The 18292-nt window shown below is 52.0% G+C and overlaps 1 protein-coding gene across 3 annotated transcripts; it reads right to left on the bottom strand.

Moving 5' to 3' along the window:
- Positions 1–90: 90 nt before the first annotated feature.
- Positions 91–18263, bottom strand: WASHC1 (WASH complex subunit 1). Of its 3 annotated transcripts, none has more exons than XM_077759203.1 (10): positions 18190–18263; positions 15174–15327; positions 4078–4189; positions 3707–3853; positions 3410–3546; positions 3013–3148; positions 2442–2814; positions 1572–1730; positions 695–763; positions 91–537 (listed from the first exon to the last, which is right to left on the bottom strand). In XM_077759203.1, the coding sequence occupies exons 2-10, from the start codon at positions 15320–15322 to the stop codon at positions 398–400; spliced, it is 1422 nt and encodes a 473-aa protein (XP_077615329.1). In that variant the 5' UTR covers positions 15323–15327; positions 18190–18263; the 3' UTR covers positions 91–397. The 3 variants fall into 3 exon arrangements, with proteins under 3 accessions (XP_077615329.1, XP_077615328.1, XP_077615330.1); XM_077759202.1 differs by lacking the exon at positions 18190–18263 and adding an exon at positions 17729–17978; XM_077759204.1 differs by lacking the exon at positions 18190–18263 and adding an exon at positions 16945–16950.
- Between the last annotated feature and the right edge of the window lie 29 nt (positions 18264–18292).

The following is an 18292-nucleotide window of genomic DNA, read 5'->3' on the forward strand; positions in this document are numbered from 1 at the left end:
TGGGAACAGGACAGGCACCGGCCTGGGGGAGACACTTGCACTCTGCACAGCTATAGTCCCCTGATTAGAAGCGCTCTGTTGGGTTTATGCTTGGTTCTTGCGGGTTGTCTTTATTGATCCATGTATTTATTTCAGTCTGGCTGGAGGAGAGCACAGGCAGAGAGCAGTGGCTCCCCCCCACCCCCCCAGCCATTTGGCCTCAGAAGCTGGTCACCTCAACCTCCTTGAAGAAGGTTCCGGGCACAGACGTGGGGGTGGAGGGAACAGTCCTCCACCATCCCTGTTCCTCCAAGGGCAGCAGGGGCAGAGAGACCCACGGGCCAGGCAGCCCTTCCCAGCCATGTCCATGGGAGGACAGTAACTACATTTGGGTTTTAGGGGAAGGTGTGGCGAACCCCTAGGATTCCCAGTCGTCCTCGTCTTCCTCTCCAGGTGGCTGCTGTGGGGGAGGCAGAGGTGGTATGGAGTCTGACATTCGGGCGAAGGCTCCTCCTGGCCCCTCGCTGGTCCCCGCCGCAGGTCCTTTCCCAGAGATACCTGGGAGGGCAGAGGTGGAGGGTGAGGGGGTTGGTTTGGGATACCAGTTCACCCAGCCCCCAGACACTTAAAAACAGGAAGAAAAAGGCAGGACGTTCATGATACAAAATACCCTGAGCCTCCCAGCCCTGCGAAGGCAGCAGGTTCTGCTTCCTACCTTTACGCCTCATGACCAGCTTGTTAAAGAGATCTGACATCAGGTCCCCGCCTTGGCTTGTGGCTCTCACTGTAACAGGAAAGCCACTGGTAAAGAAAGATGAAGGAACCAAGGGCAGAATCTGCCCCTGGGGTGACATCCTCAGGGTTTGGGCCTATTTATTTTTTGCTCACTATCAACACATGCCAGCCCCTCCCATAGCCACCATGTCACCAGGTCTCAGACTGAATCCAGCACTAGGGCACTACTAAGAAACGGACTAACACAGCCCCACTGTGAGACAAAACGGGGAGGTATGAGTGGCCCCATTGTACGAATGAAGAAATTGGCCCAGAAAGGGGCAATTTGCGTGAGGGCATAGAGCAAAACTTAGAAACCCGGATGGGACTCAAACTCAGGACTTCAGGGCATTGCTGCTCTGTGCCCGGGTGTTCTATTCACGCAGGCATTTAGGATTCACAGGTGCAAGCTGCAGCCTCAAGAAGCTTAGCGAAGCAGGTCTGGGCTGGCCCTCCAGGTCCTCAATCTCTAAAGGATCTCATGTCCCCAACCACGTCCCTGGACAGCAGAATCTTAAGAAGATTCTGTTGTCATGGTTTGATCTGGATGAGGAGGCTCTGTCTCTTGTTAGCTTGAAGAAAGTTCTAAGCAGGTTCTAAAACCAGGAGGGAACCCACAGCGCAGGTTGGGGTGCGGGGGTGGGGGCAAGGGGATGCAAACAGCCACCCAAGCTTCCAGCAGACACACCCTGGAGGAAGCACGAGGCAGGCTGGCTGGGTGCCGCCCTTCTGACCTCTGGGGTGGGAAGAGGGCACCCTGTTGGAATCCTGCTACAAGAGAAGGTGGCCCTTTCCTAGAGAGCCCAGAATCCCCTCACCTTGTTCCTGCTCCTTCTGTTTCTTCTTCTCCAGCTTGCGCTCCTTGACACTGCGGAGCTTGGCCTTGCCAATGCCCCCAGCCTGGCGGATGGACTCCAGCAGAGTGGCCCGGCCACTGGAAGGGTCCACCACTTCCTTGGGAGCTCCCTGGACAGTGGCTGAGAGGGTGTGAGGAAGAAGGCTGCTCAGGCAGGCCGCTCTGTGGGACAGCCTTGCCCAGCCTGTGGTTCTGGGGGTCCAGAGGCTTCCCCTCAAGCCTAGCTGTGAGAACGGGGTCTTCCTCTTGACAGAGGAAGCCAGTGGGTGAAGCCAAGCCCTAGGAGACTGTGCAGCCTGAATGCTGACTGTGTCTGCTGCGCTGAGGAAGTCCTATATGTAGGCACCCCTGGTCCCTTCCAGCACCACTTGGTTTAGGGGCCAGTGCAAATCTACCGATTTGCTGACAGTGTCTGAACTTGACACACGAACCACCAAGGGGTTTTGTGCCACCTGTGGGTACTGGAGATAAACCAGAGGTCATGCTAAAATGAAAATCCTCATTTTTAAGGATTTGGATATTTTATTGCTGAAGTTCTCCATTTATTTCAGTAGCCCCCTTTTTCCCACTAGTTTAAGTAGGAATGGGGGACCACAGCTCCACGTCCAGGCTCCTTCTCCCTGGAGATGAGAATTTGGGTGGGCTACAGTTTGAAAACCATCTCATGAACCCAGTGAAACAAGATCTTGAAACCAGAACTATTCTGAAAGCCTGAGCCTTATGGTACATAAACCTATAGAAAACCCTTCAGGGATCTGGAAATCAGAGTTATCCTCAAAGAGCGCACGCCCCCTCACCCAGGACACCCCCTGCACCCTGCTGCTGCTCCTACCTGGAGACACGCCACCGCTGCTGGCCTCCTCCCTGGCGCCTTGGCCTGGGGAGGCCAGGGTCTGGGGTGGGGGTGGTGGAATGCTGACCNCGAAGTGTGAGAAAGTGTGATGTTCCTGGGACGCAAGTGGCCAAGCAGGGGACTCCTGCCCAACTCCCGTTCCCAGCTCACCTGGCTTGAAAGGCTCAGCCACCTCTGTGTGGAAGGTGGGCAGCTCTGGAATGGTGCCAGGGGCAGAGGGGGCGATGCCGGGGCCCAGGTCGGCGCTGTACATGAGGTCGTCGGCGATGCCTGGCAGGTCGGGCAGGTAGGACGGCACATCGATCTCCGGCACTTGGCCCAGGTCAGGTACATAGAAGTAGTTCTCTGGAACCTGCATGATTAGGTGGGAGTGGATGAGTGGGGGGCTGCAGGGGACTGGCGCCCTACAGTCTGACCTTGGGGCAGCGAGCAGGGCCTCATGCACACCTGTGTATGGCAGGGTGGGAGGAGGGGCTCAGCAGACCCTAAAAGAACACTAGCTGACTCTCATCCACTACACTCCCCCCCGACATGCACCCTCCATCCTCACCTGTTGCTCCAGCTGCTCCCTCTTGCTGATGGACAGAGGGGCATCGAACAGCTTCTCCTCTGTCTCTGCCCCCAGCATCACGTGGGTCTTCGTTACAGCACCAGCTAGGGGGTCCAGGAAGACGTACTTTTTGTACCTGCAGAAGTGGGATGTGTGGGGGGCAATCCATCATCTGCTCTAGGCCCATGGTCCTGACCCATCTTTCCTACTTCTTCGTGGCCACAGTTTGTACTGTGGATTCCTGAGGACTTACAAGGTAAACCAAACTGCTCAGCTCCTGGCCCCACACCCCCTACAGCCTACAGACTTCTGCACCTGAGTCTGATGCTCCCTGTATCCCCCACAAAGCCAGGCCGGGCCCCCAGCCGCCCTTCGAGAGCCTTGCCCTCTGTCATACAGGTTCTCGGTGGTGTTGAATAGCAGCAGGGAGCTGACGGAGCTGATGTTGCTGGGAAGGCCCCCGAGCCCCTCCTCGGCCTCATCCTCAGGCTCTGGCTTGGTGTTCACACACACAGGGAAGTATTTCAGCTTCTCCTGGCGGGGTCAGGGGTGGTAACATAAGAATGGTAGGTTTTGGTACGGGGCCAAAGTGACCACCCCGTCCCAGTCAAAATCCTCTCGGGACAACCCTCAGTTCCTCCCCCAAGCCAAGGCCACCTCTGGTCACCCCTCCCAGTGTATGAGCCCGTCAGACCTGCAGGGCCCACTCATCCAGGGGGCGATGCTTGCTCTGGATCCTGTGACGGGGGCGTCTCTGGAGGCCAGGGTCCTGGGCACCTGCAAAGATGGAACCGTACTCCTGCAGATGCTCTGGCGCAGGGTACTTGGCACTGGAGAACACCTGTGGACACAGAGTTAGAGATCAATTCTTCAGGGGGCCCAAGATGCTCCAGCCTGGGTGTGGGGTGGGGGTGGGGGATTCTGACCAGAAGGAAAGCTTGAGGGGTGGCTGGACAGGATGGGCAGGAACCTGGACAACCTCAGAACCTCAGAGGCATCAGAAGACAGGGATGGGATTTCTGGGACTGCCTGCCAGCTACAGGGACTTGGGGTCACATGGGCTACCTTGATGGCCTTCTTGCTGCCCTTGATCTTCTCGATCTTGGCCTGGGCCAAGGAGACCCTCTCCCCAATGGCCTGTAGCTGCCTCCGGCTGAGCTCTACTCGCTGGGAGATCCTGCCAGGGAAAAAGAATCACGGCCTGAGGGCTGCTTCCCAAGCACACCTGCTTCTGCCTGCAAGCCCGCAAAGCCAAGGGCTTGGGCAAGGGCCCTTCGAATACAGTGTTCTCTGATGGTGATGACAGTTCTTGGGACTGCCAAGATGGCCTCTGCAAGGCTCGTCTAACCTTTAGAGTCTAGGCATCAACTCTACTGGATTCCTTGGAACTCTGGATAGGAATTGGCAATCATTCTGGCCTCAAGTCGGTGCCTGGACAGGTCATCTTTAAGGGACAAGGCTCCTGCTCCTGGGAGTTGACAGCCTCAAGCAGGGGCAAGCAGAGACAAAACCATCATGACTCATGTACATCATCACCTATTTCCAGACAAGGAAACTAGAGCTCAGCAAGGATGGGTGACAGGCAAGACTGGGTATAAATTCAAGTCCCAGACGCGTTCACAGGGAGCTGCCCCAACACATCATCAACGGCTCGTGTGGGCAACTCCAAAGTCCTCACCGTGGTTCTCATGGTTGTTGTCAGGGTGCTCTTGGGTTTCTACTTGCCCTTCCCTGATCAGTGGACTCCAGTGACCCCAGTGCCCTGCTATTCCCTGAACATGCCAACCGTATCATCACGTGGCCTTTGCATCAAATGGAGCGCCGTCCCCACAGATAACCACATGGTTGACTTCTTTGCTTCCCTCCTCACTGAAGCCTTCCCGGCCACAGACTCTGAAGATGCACCTGTCACTTTCCAACCCCTTTTTTTTTTTTTAACACAGAACCACTTAACATTACACACGTGTGCTACGTGTGCTCCAAGGGGGTAAGTGCTTGGCTTTGTTCCCTACTGCGTTCCCAGTGCCGGCACCTGTAGGCGTTCGCTGGGTGACTAGCACCCATGTGCCCTAAATGTACAACCACATGAGTCTCACACTGTTCCATGTTATTGAGCAATGGCAGGTTTCTTCTCACCGCAGAGTTGACAGATGCCAGGGTATCCTCCTCCGGATTGCTCCCTCACCTCCAAGAACATCAGTCCTTGCCCATGACCCCCAAGTTTCACATTCAGAGTTGTCACATAAGCACTCACCTGGCAGAACTGAGCACACGAATGAGGAACAGGCAGAACTCCAAGTTTATTTTGGAGGGTAGGGGAGGAGGACACAGTGGGTGGCAGGAGGCCCCTGCCGCCTCTGGGGTCAGAAACTATACAGCCAGGGAACTCTGGGATTTCTTTAGAAGTTGAACAGTCAAGGCTCTGGACCAATCTTCCTAAATCAACCTCCACCAACTCTAGAGGATTCTGGCCCCCAGAGAGCCAACCTGATCAGCCAATTTCATAACCCAGGGGTCTCCGTTCCTGAATCTCTCCCTGATTACTGCTGGCTCCTTATGTGCAGGGAGCTAAGTGAGGTGGGGGGCCAGGGTACAAGCAGGTACCCAAAGCAGGTTAGTCTTCCTTGGCGGACTAGTCTGAGTTGGGCAGCAGAGAGGAACAGAGGGCAGAGTTTCCCAGTGAAAAAATGCAGAACCACCCGACTTGCATGAGCTCCATCTTTTCTGGCAGCAAGAAAGGTTTCCATCCACTGAGAAAGGTTATTCACGCCCAAGCTGCTTCCTCCAGTTCCCAACCCAGCCACATTCTGCCCCTGGGTGCTGAAGCAACGTCAGTGGTTACATAACCACTCGGCTTGAAGTCAACACGGAGAGTGGGAGGGACATCAGAACTGGAGAAGGACAAAGGCTATTCTGTTCCACTTCTTCCATCAAGGAGAGAAGGGCCGGTTCCTCTAAGTTGCAAACATAAAGCTTAACAATAAACCCTGGCCAAGTTCCAGAATGGATTATTAAATCGAGGGTCTGTAAGCATTTCGAAGAGAAAGAGGCAGATCCCAGAGGCCAGCATTGTTCTAAATTCACAGCATTTCTTTTTCTGACAGTGTTATTAGACTGGTATATCAGGGGAAAGCCTCAAACACAGTGCATCTTGAGTCAGCAAGGATTCTGACGGCTTCTCACAAAATCCTGTGGATGAGATGGAGCTTTGGGGGTTGGAGAAGAGCACATTTAGGAAAAACCCGAAGGGCACTGCTGAAGAACGGACTGATTTCAGCCTTGCACAAAGGTCTCTGGCACGGCCCCATCTAGCTCATGAACACTGGATTAGTAAATGGGGTACTGAACGGAGGAGGGTTAGTATGGTCTGCATGGAGGAATCAAGATCAAATGATCTTGAGAGGCTGGAAGGATGGACTGCAATCAACAAGATGAAACTGACAAGGGATGAAGTCCAGCATTTAGGTTTAAAAAGCCAAGTGCACAAATACAGAAAAGATGGTGGTTTAGCAACAAGGCCTGAGGTTCTGGTTAACTATAGCTCAGTAGGAGCTAAAAATGTGTTAAACAGCTTAAACAGGAAATTCGATCTTGGGGGCACACAGCTCTTTGTCCCTCCTTCCTTCTTTCAGTAAATAGGGGACATCCACGCTCTTGGAGGTGCTATAGAGAAAACAGACCCCAGATTAATGAGCTAACCTATGCCAGGCACCAGCCTCTCTGCAGTTGTGTCCCCTTTAAACTGGATCCACATTTTTTTATTTATTTGAGACAGAGAGAGAGAAGAGAGAGCTCAAGTGGGGGAGAGGGGCAGAGAGAGAATCTTATCAACATGGGGCTCAATCTCTTGACCCTGGGATCATGACCTAAACTGAAATCGAGAGTTGGATGCTCAGCTGTAGAGCCTCTCAGGCACCCCTAAACTGGATCCACATTTTAAGAGTACTCTGAATTCCATCTAGACTATAGGGTCTGTCTGTATTCACTGCTGTATCTCTAGTACCTGGGACTGTGCCTGACGTGTAACAAATACTGGCTGAATGTAAAGAGACAAGTCAAAGAACGTCCAAAGGAGAATGGTGAGGAGTGATTAACTCATGTCATACAAAGACGAATGAAGGGTGTTCTGGCTACAGGTGAGATGACTTAGAGAATATGGTAATTCCCTTCAAACATCAAAACGTTCACAAGTGCTGTTGGGCTGAAAAGCGATTAGACTTATTCTGTCACCCCAGAAGGCTGCATAAAGACAAGTGGGTAGAGTTACAAGGAAGCAGATCTCGGTTCTAGACAAGAACTTTCTAGAAAAGTTAGACAGCTTTTCAGTCAGAGTCCAGCAGGATGACCACCTGTCAGGAATGCTCCAAGGGAGACTGCTCTGTAGGGCAGGGGAAAGGAGACCAGGAGCTTACAGATATCCGAGAGCCTACATATCTAAGTAATGGCCTACTATACTCTGGTTTCTCTTCAGATCATATAAATCTTTTGCCTTTTACTAAGTAATGGCCTCCTTGTTGACAAAGCCCCCAGTCTGATCTGTCACAGTCATAGCCATGGTGCCGAGGTAGGTGTAGACCATTGGTGAAAGGGTTCTCACTGCTGGGCTACATTAGGAAGGACCGGTGGGCCACGTGCGGCTGGGACAGAGTGTCACAACCCAGTGGCAGTGTCCCCTGTGAGGGAGGGGGAGTAGTGGCGAGTAGGTGATTGGTCATTCCTAATTTATGACCCCTGGCATGATGATCTGCTTCAAGGCAGGTCAGTTTCCAACCTTATCATGGAAGCCATGTCTTCAAAACACATTTGCCCAGGCACCAGGGCTGCCACTGTTGGCAGTGGCTTAGTCAGTCTGCTCAGAGCCTGGGACACAGAAGAATTAGGTAAAACACACAACTGCCCTCGGGGAGATTCCTGTCTCCCAGGGGGAGAGGTGACTACAATGCCCCACAAACCTGGGTTTAACATCTATTGAGCACATCACTCCACAGGCTAGGCCTCAGGCTTCTTCAGCTGACACAGGGACAGTGACTTCTGTATCATGGAATTACTATAAAGGTTAAAATGAGCAACTGTGTGTCTAGTGTTCCGTACTAGTGGATATATCTGAAGCACTTGGTTAACATTTGCTATTACTACCCCCGAGATTAGGAGGGATGAGGGGCTCCAGGCACACAGATGAAAGCAAGAGGAGGCGGTGCTGACGTGGAGCAGGAAGTTCCCGGCCAGGAGAGACCACACAATGGAGCAGAGAGCTGGGCAACAGCATAGGCTCCTCCGGCTGGCATGGGAGGGACTCAAGGAAGTGCCCTAGGGACCACTCTCCTGGCATGGGAGAGGGAAGGGACAGTGCTTGGGCCTGGGTCCCCTACCTCCAATGCCCGCCCTCAGTCCCTCAGGGATGATTTCCTGCCCTGGCCCCTGGCCATCAGCACTCCCACCCTGCCTTCCGCAGAGACTGCTGGGGAGGAGGGAGGAGGGAGCACCCTTCCTGTCCCAGAGTCTCTGCTTCTCCCCTTGCTTGTCCCACCCCTTGGCATTGCAGACCTTGAACCTGCTCTTGCCGTTATTCCCTCCTCCCCCTCCGCTCACTGGGATGATTAGGAATGATCTGCTAATTATGCAAGTGGCTGACTGACTGCTTCCCAACCTCAAGAGTCACCACGTGCCAATCAGGACCAAGAAAGGAGGGGAAGGGGAGGGGAGGGGAGGCTGGAGGAAGTGAGGCAGAGGGGGAAGGATGGGAAAGCATGAAGGGGAGAGAAGAGAGGAAAAGAAGGAAAGGAGGGGTTGGAAAGACAAAGGAAAAGCAGGGGAAAGCTCTGCAGGGAAAAGCAACCCTTCCCCAGGCTGCGGTTTCCTGGGTGAGGCGGCCACAGCGCTGGGGCTGATGGGGACGCCAAGTGACAGCATCTGACCCCAACCTCCACCCTGTCCAGCTCTTCCCTATGCCACCCCAGCCCCCCCTGCCTTGTCATCTGCATCATGTGAAGCCGCTGACGTCTCTGGGCAGCTGATTTGGGGCCTGGCTGGTCCCAGGTGAAGATGAGGGCAGGTGAGGGGTGGGCGTGCTGCCAGGCAGGAAGGGAAGTGGGTCCAGGAGAGCCTGAGAGGTACTTGTCATTCTCTCCAGTCCCGAGGCTCCCGCTGCGGCAGAGCAGGAGAAGGAAGGCGGCCAGCTCGGAATGCTAATTTTCCATGAGCTCACCTACCTGCAGAAGCGGGCACCCCGGGGCTGAGGGGCCTGGGCCTGACACAGTGGAGCAGCGGGGAGGAGAGACAGACACCCACCTGACTCTTCTTCACCAGAGGTTTCCAAGCAGGTGGAATAAGTGTAAGGGGGAAGATTCCAGGCTGGGGTCATATCCTCACTGCAAAAGCCCATGAGAAATGAAAAGCCCACACGCTTGCTGACTGCTGCAGGATGGGGGTGGGAGGAGCAGGCAACTAAGGCTGGGTCTGAGTATGCCCCCCTCCAAATACCCCTGGCCCCTTCCCTTCCTTCACCCTCTTCCCAATCTGTCATCATTCCCTTTGAAATGTCTCTCATCCAGCCCTCCCTGCCGGCAGCTCCCCTGGACCACAGCCTCACCCCTTCCCTGCCCTGACTGCAGCAACACCTCTCCCCTTCCTGTCCACTCTGCAAGGGCTGCCTGCTGAGCCTTCCCGAAACTCTTCTGCAGCACCCTTCCCGGCTCCAGAGCCCACCATGGCCTGAATCAAGCGCAAATTCCTGTCCTGTTAGGAGAAGCCCCCCTGGGCCCTAACATTCTTATCCCAACCGTTTACTCCCCGTCCCCCGGTCACGGTGCATTCCCACAGCAATGCGGGAAGGAGCACAGGAATAAGCGACAGCCCAGCTCCCAAGGGTGCAGGATCTGAGGGGGAAGCGAGGCCCATAGACATAGGGAAAGTTGATTTTTCACACCCTGTTCTGCAGTGCAGGAGCTGAACGTGATGTCTGTACTCCCAGTACAAAACACCCCCGCTCAGACTAGCCTCTCCAGGGGAGCCTGGAATACACCATGCTCCCTATTCAGGCCTCTGAGCTGCTGGCACCCGTTTCTGGACCCCACCAGAGGACCCGCACACCCACATTCCCACCCTGCCCAAACACAACCTGTCCCCTCCATGGCCCCCTTCAGGAGGCCTTCCCTGACCATGTAGGAGGCCTGTGGTTTTCCTCTCTGGCATCTACTTCTTCCTTACTCAAGTAAGGGTCCTCAGTTCCTATAAGGAATCCACTGCTCCCACAAGCTCAGTCCCTGCACTTTAGCTGGGACTAAACCCAGGGCGTAGGAGTAATGCCCGTAATAGGGTCTATGCCAATCGGCGTGTCATGCCCGCTGCCCACAATGGGCTCTGGGATAGACAGGAGAACCCAGCCAGGCCATGGGCCTTCCGAGGAGATGCTGGCACAGAGGAAAACCCTCTTTCCTGCAGCACCCAATCTGAGCATATGAGCTTCTGGCCCCGCTGGAGAGTGCAGCCTGTTGGGGAACGGGACCAACCCCAAAGCAGCAAGCTGGGATGGAATGAAACATCGGGTACTGACGATATGGCTTAAGCCCTGCAACTCCAAATCCTGCTCTACTGATTGATTACTGCTTGCTTCAACTGGTTTAGGGAGTTCTGATTGATTAGAAGAAAAATAATAAAGAATTGGTGGCACATTTAAGTTTTCATTTATTTTGAGCGAGACAGCAAGAACAGGTGAGGGGCAGAGCGAGAGGATCCCATGTAGGCTCTGTGTTGTCAGCACAGAACCCGATGTGGGGCTCGAGCCCATGAACTTTGAGATCATGACCTAAGCCCAAATCAAGAATTGGACACTTAACTGCCTGAGCCACCCAGGCACCCCAATGTGCCACCAATTCTTACTTATTTCCCCCCTCTCTAGATCCCCAGAAGCCTGCACAGTTCATGTTACACAATCAAGAATCCATCTACCATCGTTCATCATCGGGGAAATACAAATCAAAACCACAATGAGATACCACCTCACACCTGGCCAAAATTAACAACACAGGAAACAACGGATGCTGGTGAGGACACGGAGAAAGGGGCACCCTCTTACACTGCTGGTGGGAAAGCAAACTGGCGCAGCCACTCTGGAAAACAGTGTGGAGGTTCCTCAGAAGTTTAAAGATAGAACTACCCTACGACCCAGCAATTGCACTACTAGGTGTTTATCCAAAGGATACAAAAATACAGGTTCGAAGAGGCACATGCACCCCGATGTTTATAGCAGCATCACTGACAACAGCCAAATTTGGGAAAGAGCCCAAATGTCCACCAACTGACGAATGGATAAAGAAGATGTGGTATGTGCGTACACACACACATATATATACATGTGTGTATATAGGTGTATGTATATATATGTGTGTATATATAAATGGACTATTACTCAGCCATCAAAAAGAATGAAATCTTGCCATTTGCAACAACGTGGTTGGAGCTACAGTGTATTATGCTGAGCAAAATAAGTCAGGGAAAGACAGATACCATATGATTTCACTCATATGTAGAATTTAACAAAACAGATGAACAAAAGGAAAGGAAGGAAAGGTAAAATAAGATAAAAACAGAGAAGGAGGCAAACCAGAAGAGACTCTTTAAACTATAGAGAAGAAACAGAGGGCTGCTGGAGGGGAGGGGGATGGGTTAGATGAATGATGGGCATTAAGGAGGGCACCTGTAATGAGTACCAGGTGTTGTCTGTAAGTGATGAGTCACTACATTCTACTCCTGAAACCAACACTACACTCTATGTTAACTAGCTTGAATTTAAGTAAAATCTTGGAAAGAAAAAAAAAAGAAGAATCCATCTAGANATCGGGGAAATACAAATCAAAACCACAATGAGATACCACCTCACACCTGGCCAAAATTAACAACACAGGAAACAACGGATGCTGGTGAGGACACGGAGAAAGGGGCACCCTCTTACACTGCTGGTGGGAAAGCAAACTGGCGCAGCCACTCTGGAAAACAGTGTGGAGGTTCCTCAGAAGTTTAAAGATAGAACTACCCTACGACCCAGCAATTGCACTACTAGGTGTTTATCCAAAGGATACAAAAATACAGGTTCTAAGAGGCACATGCACCCCGATGTTTATAGCAGCATCACTGACAACAGCCAAATTTGGGAAAGAGCCCAAATGTCCACCAACTGACGAATGGATAAAGAAGATGTGGTATGTGCGTACACACACACATATATATACATGTGTGTATATAGGTGTATGTATATATATGTGTGTATATATAAATGGACTATTACTCAGCCATCAAAAAGAATGAAATCTTGCCATTTGCAACAACGTGGTTGGAGCTACAGTGTATTATGCTGAGCAAAATAAGTCAGGGAAAGACAGATACCATATGATTTCACTCATATGTAGAATTTAACAAAACAGATGAACAAAAGGAAAGGAAGGAAAGGTAAAATAAGATAAAAACAGAGAAGGAGGCAAACCAGAAGAGACTCTTTAAACTATAGAGAAGAAACAGAGGGCTGCTGGAGGGGAGGGGGATGGGTTAGATGAATGATGGGCATTAAGGAGGGCACCTGTAATGAGTACCAGGTGTTGTCTGTAAGTGATGAGTCACTACATTCTACTCCTGAAACCAACACTACACTCTATGTTAACTAGCTTGAATTTAAGTAAAATCTTGGAAAGAAAAAAAAAAGAAGAATCCATCTAGAGACTTACTGCTTTCCCATTCTAGACTATAAGATCCTTGGGGAGAGGACCCACATTGTACATACCATCAGAACCCCTCAGGGTCCAGCACATTTGGCACATGGTGGGAGGTCAATGGAGTGACTGGGAACCTGGCTGTGAGGGGAGCCCGGACTTAGGCCCTGGGCTCCTGAGAGGCACCATACCCTCCCTGGACCAGGCCTAGCCACTTGGGAGGACCCTGACCTCACCACTTTCTCCCAGGAGATAGACTTCCTGCCCTCACTTCATTCCATCCATGGGCACAGACAACGAAACTGTCTACCGGTGTCAAATACCAGGAAGGGAAAGGGCAGTATACTAAAAATCCAGTGCTCCCCTTAGAGAAAGGCAAGCATAGAATCATAGTCCTGGTGAGAAAACACAAATGTTTCTGGTGGAATGTTTCTGGCATCCATTTCAGTCACGGGCATGGGGTGGCTATAATCTGGGACTGATGGCTCTTAAAGGCCTGTGTCCTCTTGCATAACTATGTTCCTTGGGCATAGTTACCACAAATAGAGGCACAAAAAGGGCACATAGCACTTTTTGTAACTACTGACAGCAAGTTAATGGAGGGCCACGGTAGGCAGCAGAGGAGCAGAGCTGACAGCAACTGATTAAAGAGGAGGCGTTTACTGAGTGCTTACTATACTCCAGGTACTTTAATTCCCTTGCAAGTTTTCATTTATTTAATCTTTACCACAATCCTATGAGAAAGGCAGAATTATTGATGCCATTTATAGATGGGAACACTGAGGCTTAGAGATTAAGTAATTTGCTCAAGGTTATACAGCAAGCAAATGGGGAAGCCAGAGTGGAGCCAACCCCCTTCATCACTGTGGGGCACCGCCCTTTGGTTACATTTACATTCTAGACAGAATTGGGNAGTTTAACTACTCTCATTTTCTGCCCCTACTCGGGAAGGCTTCCGGGAGGAGGCCAGCTTCCAGGTGGTGAAGGGGGAGGTTGCAAGGTGAAGGAGCGGGAGTTTCCTGGTCTGGGGCACAAGCAGGGGAGGAGGGGAGGGTGACTTGGATCCCAGGAAGGACCTCACACTGGGCAGGATGAAAGGTCCCCATGTGAAGGTGATGTGGGCACCTGGAAGGAGATAGAAGCCCCATTTCAGGCTTCTTATAGCCAGAAAAGCAAAGACTTGCATAAAGGACAGAACCCAGGACCTTTGCAAAGCAACAGCAAACGCCCTTCCAGAAGCACCGAGTGAAAATCATTATAGCCCAAAGGCTGTGCTGGATAAGCACTGACAATACTCCTACTCAAAACTCTACGTTACCTCTAAGGCCCCACCTACGTCTCTGGGGCTCCTAGGCTCCCCTCAGCCTCTCACTCTCCTTTGCTCCAACCACACTGCCTTCCATTCAGGTCCTTCCCATCTCATGCCCTTCTTTCTTTCTGGAATTTTCTTCTCAATCTCCCCACTCACAATAACTCCTACTCACCCTTCAGATTTTCCCATAAATGTTTTTCCTCACAGATGCCTTCCCTGATACCCCTGGACCAAATCAGGCCCTCCTGTTACCAACTCCTGTCGCACCCTTTCTCCCCATCACAGGGACACAGTAATAATTCCAGAATCTGGAGCCATAATGGCTGGGTGTGACCCCTGGCTCTGCCACTTGGGCAAGTCTCTTAGCCGTGCCTCAGTCTCCTCATCTGTAAAAGGGAGAAAACCATACCTCTTCATAAAGCTGTTCTGAGGGTTGAGTTAATGCACTCCGATCAATGGTGGCCCATGGCTAATGCTATCCGAGGATCAGTTATTACATAACTACTATAAATAGGCCTTAATCACAACGGTAATTAAATAACCCATTACACAATTGGTTAGAGTCCGTCTCTTCTGCCAGGGTCCCAGCCCCCCACCATCCACAGGTAGGGCAACCCCTGAAACCTTTCAGAAGCTGCAGTGGCGCGCAGTGAAGAAGCAACTGCCATTTCATAAAAGCGAGCATCTGCTTCGGATTTCTTGCGGTCAGCAGTCAGCGAACACAGGAACGAATGTAGGTCCTTCGTAAAAGCAAAGCGGCAGAACGCGACCTTCCAGACAGTGAGGGAAACCTGCACGTTCTCTGGGTGGGACTGGGATGCTGCCTGAGCCGCTGTTATAACTAAAGAGCACACATAGCACGGTGCCTTGCACACAAAGAAATGCTGACTCGTTATTTGCTGACTGCAGGACTGAGCCAGAGCACAGCCACCCCCCCTCCCCCAGGAGCTTGGTGGGACAGTCACAGTGAGTTCCTACGAGCACTTACGAGAAAAAGTTTCTAAGTTGGGCTTCTACCTTGGGCCCCCTGGGCACAGGGAAGCCAGCTGGGTCCCTCCACGACCAAGAATCACCAGAAGGGCTGCTCCTGGAGGGTGCACTGCCACCGCCCAGCCCCCGGTCAGGTTCGGGTCGGTGGCGGCACCCACCTGCTAAAGATGTCTCCAGAGACCTTCTGCAGGTACTGCAGGGCATCGGCCGCTTGCTGGATGGCCTCCTCTCGCCTCAGGTCCGGCTGGATGAGAGGCACTGCGTAGGTCTGCCCCGCCAACGAGTGCTGGGTCCTCATGGGAGTCATGGTGCCTGTGGGGGGGGAGCCAGAGCGTGAGGACCGCCCACACTCACCCAGCACACGGCACAGTGCGGGGTGAAGAGAGCCCAGCCCCCCATCCCGACTGTCTGCCTCACTTTAGCCAGTGCGGGCCAGGAGGCGAAGGACAGAGTACTGCGGGGGAGGCCAGGGGCTCCCAGGAGCTGCTGCTCTGCTGATGCTCATTGAGTGAATGAGGGAAGGAAATTGGGAGAGGCAATGCACCCTTTCCATACATTATCTTATTTCAAATTGAACAAGAAAGAAATGAACAGGAAAGAAACCCTGGCTGTAGAGTTCAAAAGAGGCTGGGAGCAGGGGGAGGGACTTGGGGGGAAATACGCCTGCGTCAACTGCCAAATGATACCCAAGTATGGAAAAGCACAGATGTGGACTCCCGAGTTCTTTCCACTTTGACCCTGAAGAACTCAAGACCTGTTCCTGAGACAGGATAGGTGGTGGCTGGTGACTCTGCCCACACCAGTGTCTGGGCTCTGCTCCCCGAGGCTAGAGCTAAGGGGGGGCCGGGAGGAAGGAGGGACACGTGGGGGCGGGGGACAAGAAGGAAAAACACTCCTTCGAATTGCAAGATGAGGGCAGAGTCTATTTATACTGGGTTTAATTAACTCCGCTCCCTGGTGCCACTAAAGCAGCAATCACACTGCAGACGGCACTGATTTGATTGGCAAGGGACATACCAGGCAGAATATTAAGGCACCGGGCCCCTATAAATAGGCCTAATCACAGCCCCTCAGAAGAAGATGGTGAGGCAGATATTAATCAGACCTGGCACTGTGCTACACACCTGTTCTCTCAGGCACCGTGTTGGGGCCCCTGATTGCAACAGAGGTGTGGGTGTGACAGGGAGGACTTAGGAGGCTTCATTTAGGCTTAAGAACTGTGTGACTTTGGGTAAGTTCCTTGCCTTCTCTGAATCTCTGATTCTTTCCATTTCCTCTTCTGCAGACTGAAAATGGCACTACTCTATAAGAAGTGGTTATTCCCAATGTATCACACCATCTTCTCCAAGGAGTTTACTCCTTTGCTCCCTCTGCTGGCTTCCCCAGCCCTTCCTTCTACCCTACGGGGTCTCTCCTACCCTGCCTAGGCCAGGCCTTTTTCATGATCTGAAATGACGGGTCTGCTCTTCAACTTTTTCTCCAGCAGTGACAATCCTCAGCTTCCCAGGCCTGAATCATCATCAGGGCCCAGGAGTCACTCCTCACCTCCCCACTTCTCTCCCTTCCTATCAAATGACCAAAGTGGGACCAACGGATGCCTAACTGAGGAAACTAACTCTGAGACCACCATACTCCCTTTCAAGGAGCCCCCCTATTTATACTCATATTGATGCAAATTTGCTGGCCATTCGAACTTAATTTTGTACCTCAGTTTTCCCATTTCTAAGATCAGGAGAGGGTAAAAGGTAGAAGATACTTTCTGTGCACATCTTGAGATGCATTCCTCCTAAGTTACCCTGTGTGTGTGTGTGTGTGTGTGTGTACACATGCATTAACATGAGGGGTAGTACAGGGACAAATCACCCAAACAAGGAAGTGGCAGGTCCATTCAAGAATTAAGAGACTGAGTATAGCTACTTAGTGGCTTACTTGTTCTGTCTGCAAACATCTACTGATCAACTATTAGATGCCAGCCATGATCACAACGAAGATGAACAGGACACTATGCTAGTCACAGAGACAGCCTCAAAACAAACACCATGTGATAAGCGGTCTAATTTAGCCAGGAATGCAATGCTAGGGAGGAAGCACTGAGGAAGGAGTGATAAATCCCTCTGGAGGTTAGGGGAGCCAGGAAAAAGCCTCTCAGCAGAAGCTGCATCTCCCTACCAGGCCTGGAGAGGCAGTGCAGGAGAGAACATTCCAGGTAGAACAGCTTGCACAAAGCCGTGTAGGGAATGCCAAGCAGCTTGAGTGATACAGGTATAGCGATCCTTGGGCCATTAGCAGGAAAAAATGAAGAGGTCAGACTGTGAGAAACCCCGGACACCATGGCAAGAAGTTCAGACTGAACCCCTTAGGCCTGTGCTTGTCCAACACGGTAGCCACTTGCTGCATGTGGCTATGAGGCGTCTGAAACACAGCCAATCTGAGTTGAGGTGCAGTGTAAGTATAAAACGTTACACCAAACTTCAAAGACTTACTAGGAAAAAAATGTAGAATATGTCAGCCAAATTTTTATATTGATTACAGGCTGAAACAACCATATTTTAGATATAGTGGGTTAAAGAAAATCTGTTACTAAATCAACCTCACCTGTTTTTTACTTGTAAAAGCACATGTGTGCCTCACACCATATTTCTATTGCATGACACTCCCTTACGGAATGTGACCAAAAGCATGGACTCTCCCAGAAAATGAACATACACCATACCTGTCTCTCAGAGCAGTTTATAATTTCGGGAAGTGTATAAAGTCCTTTCTGCAAACCATCCCCGGGCACCCAGCTCCCAGGGTCTACAGCCCGGGTTAAAACCAATGCTGTAGGGGCGCCTGGATGGCTCGGTCGGTTGAGCGTCTGACCTCGGCTCAGGTCATGATCTCACGGTTTGTGGGTTCGAGCCCCACGTCGGGCTCTGGGCTCTCAGCTAGCTCAGAGCCTGGAGCCTACTTCGGATCCTATGTCTCCCTCTCTCTCTGATCCTCCCCTGCTCACGCTGTCTCTCTCTCCCTCTCTCTCTCAGAAATAAATTTTAAAACATTAAAAAAAATAAAAAACCAATGCTGTAGGCAGTCAGGAAGCAAGCACGGGGTAAGCAGTGTGAGGTCAACTAGGAGGGGCCGGAGACGGGCGGGAGCTGCAAAAGAGGGGTCCGAGGATTCGGTTTAGCCCACCTGCAGGGCCCGGCGCCCAGAGGGTGGAAAGGCACGTGAGGGTCACGGGCCCGGCGGGCCGGGGACAGGAAGGGAGGCCTGGCGCCCGCGGCCGCGACTCCGG

The sequence above is a fragment of the Crocuta crocuta genome, unplaced genomic scaffold (genome assembly GCF_008692635.1).
Source record: "Crocuta crocuta isolate KB4526 unplaced genomic scaffold, BGI_CrCroc_1.0 scaffold72, whole genome shotgun sequence".
Classification (NCBI taxonomy): Eukaryota; Metazoa; Chordata; class Mammalia; order Carnivora; family Hyaenidae; genus Crocuta; species Crocuta crocuta.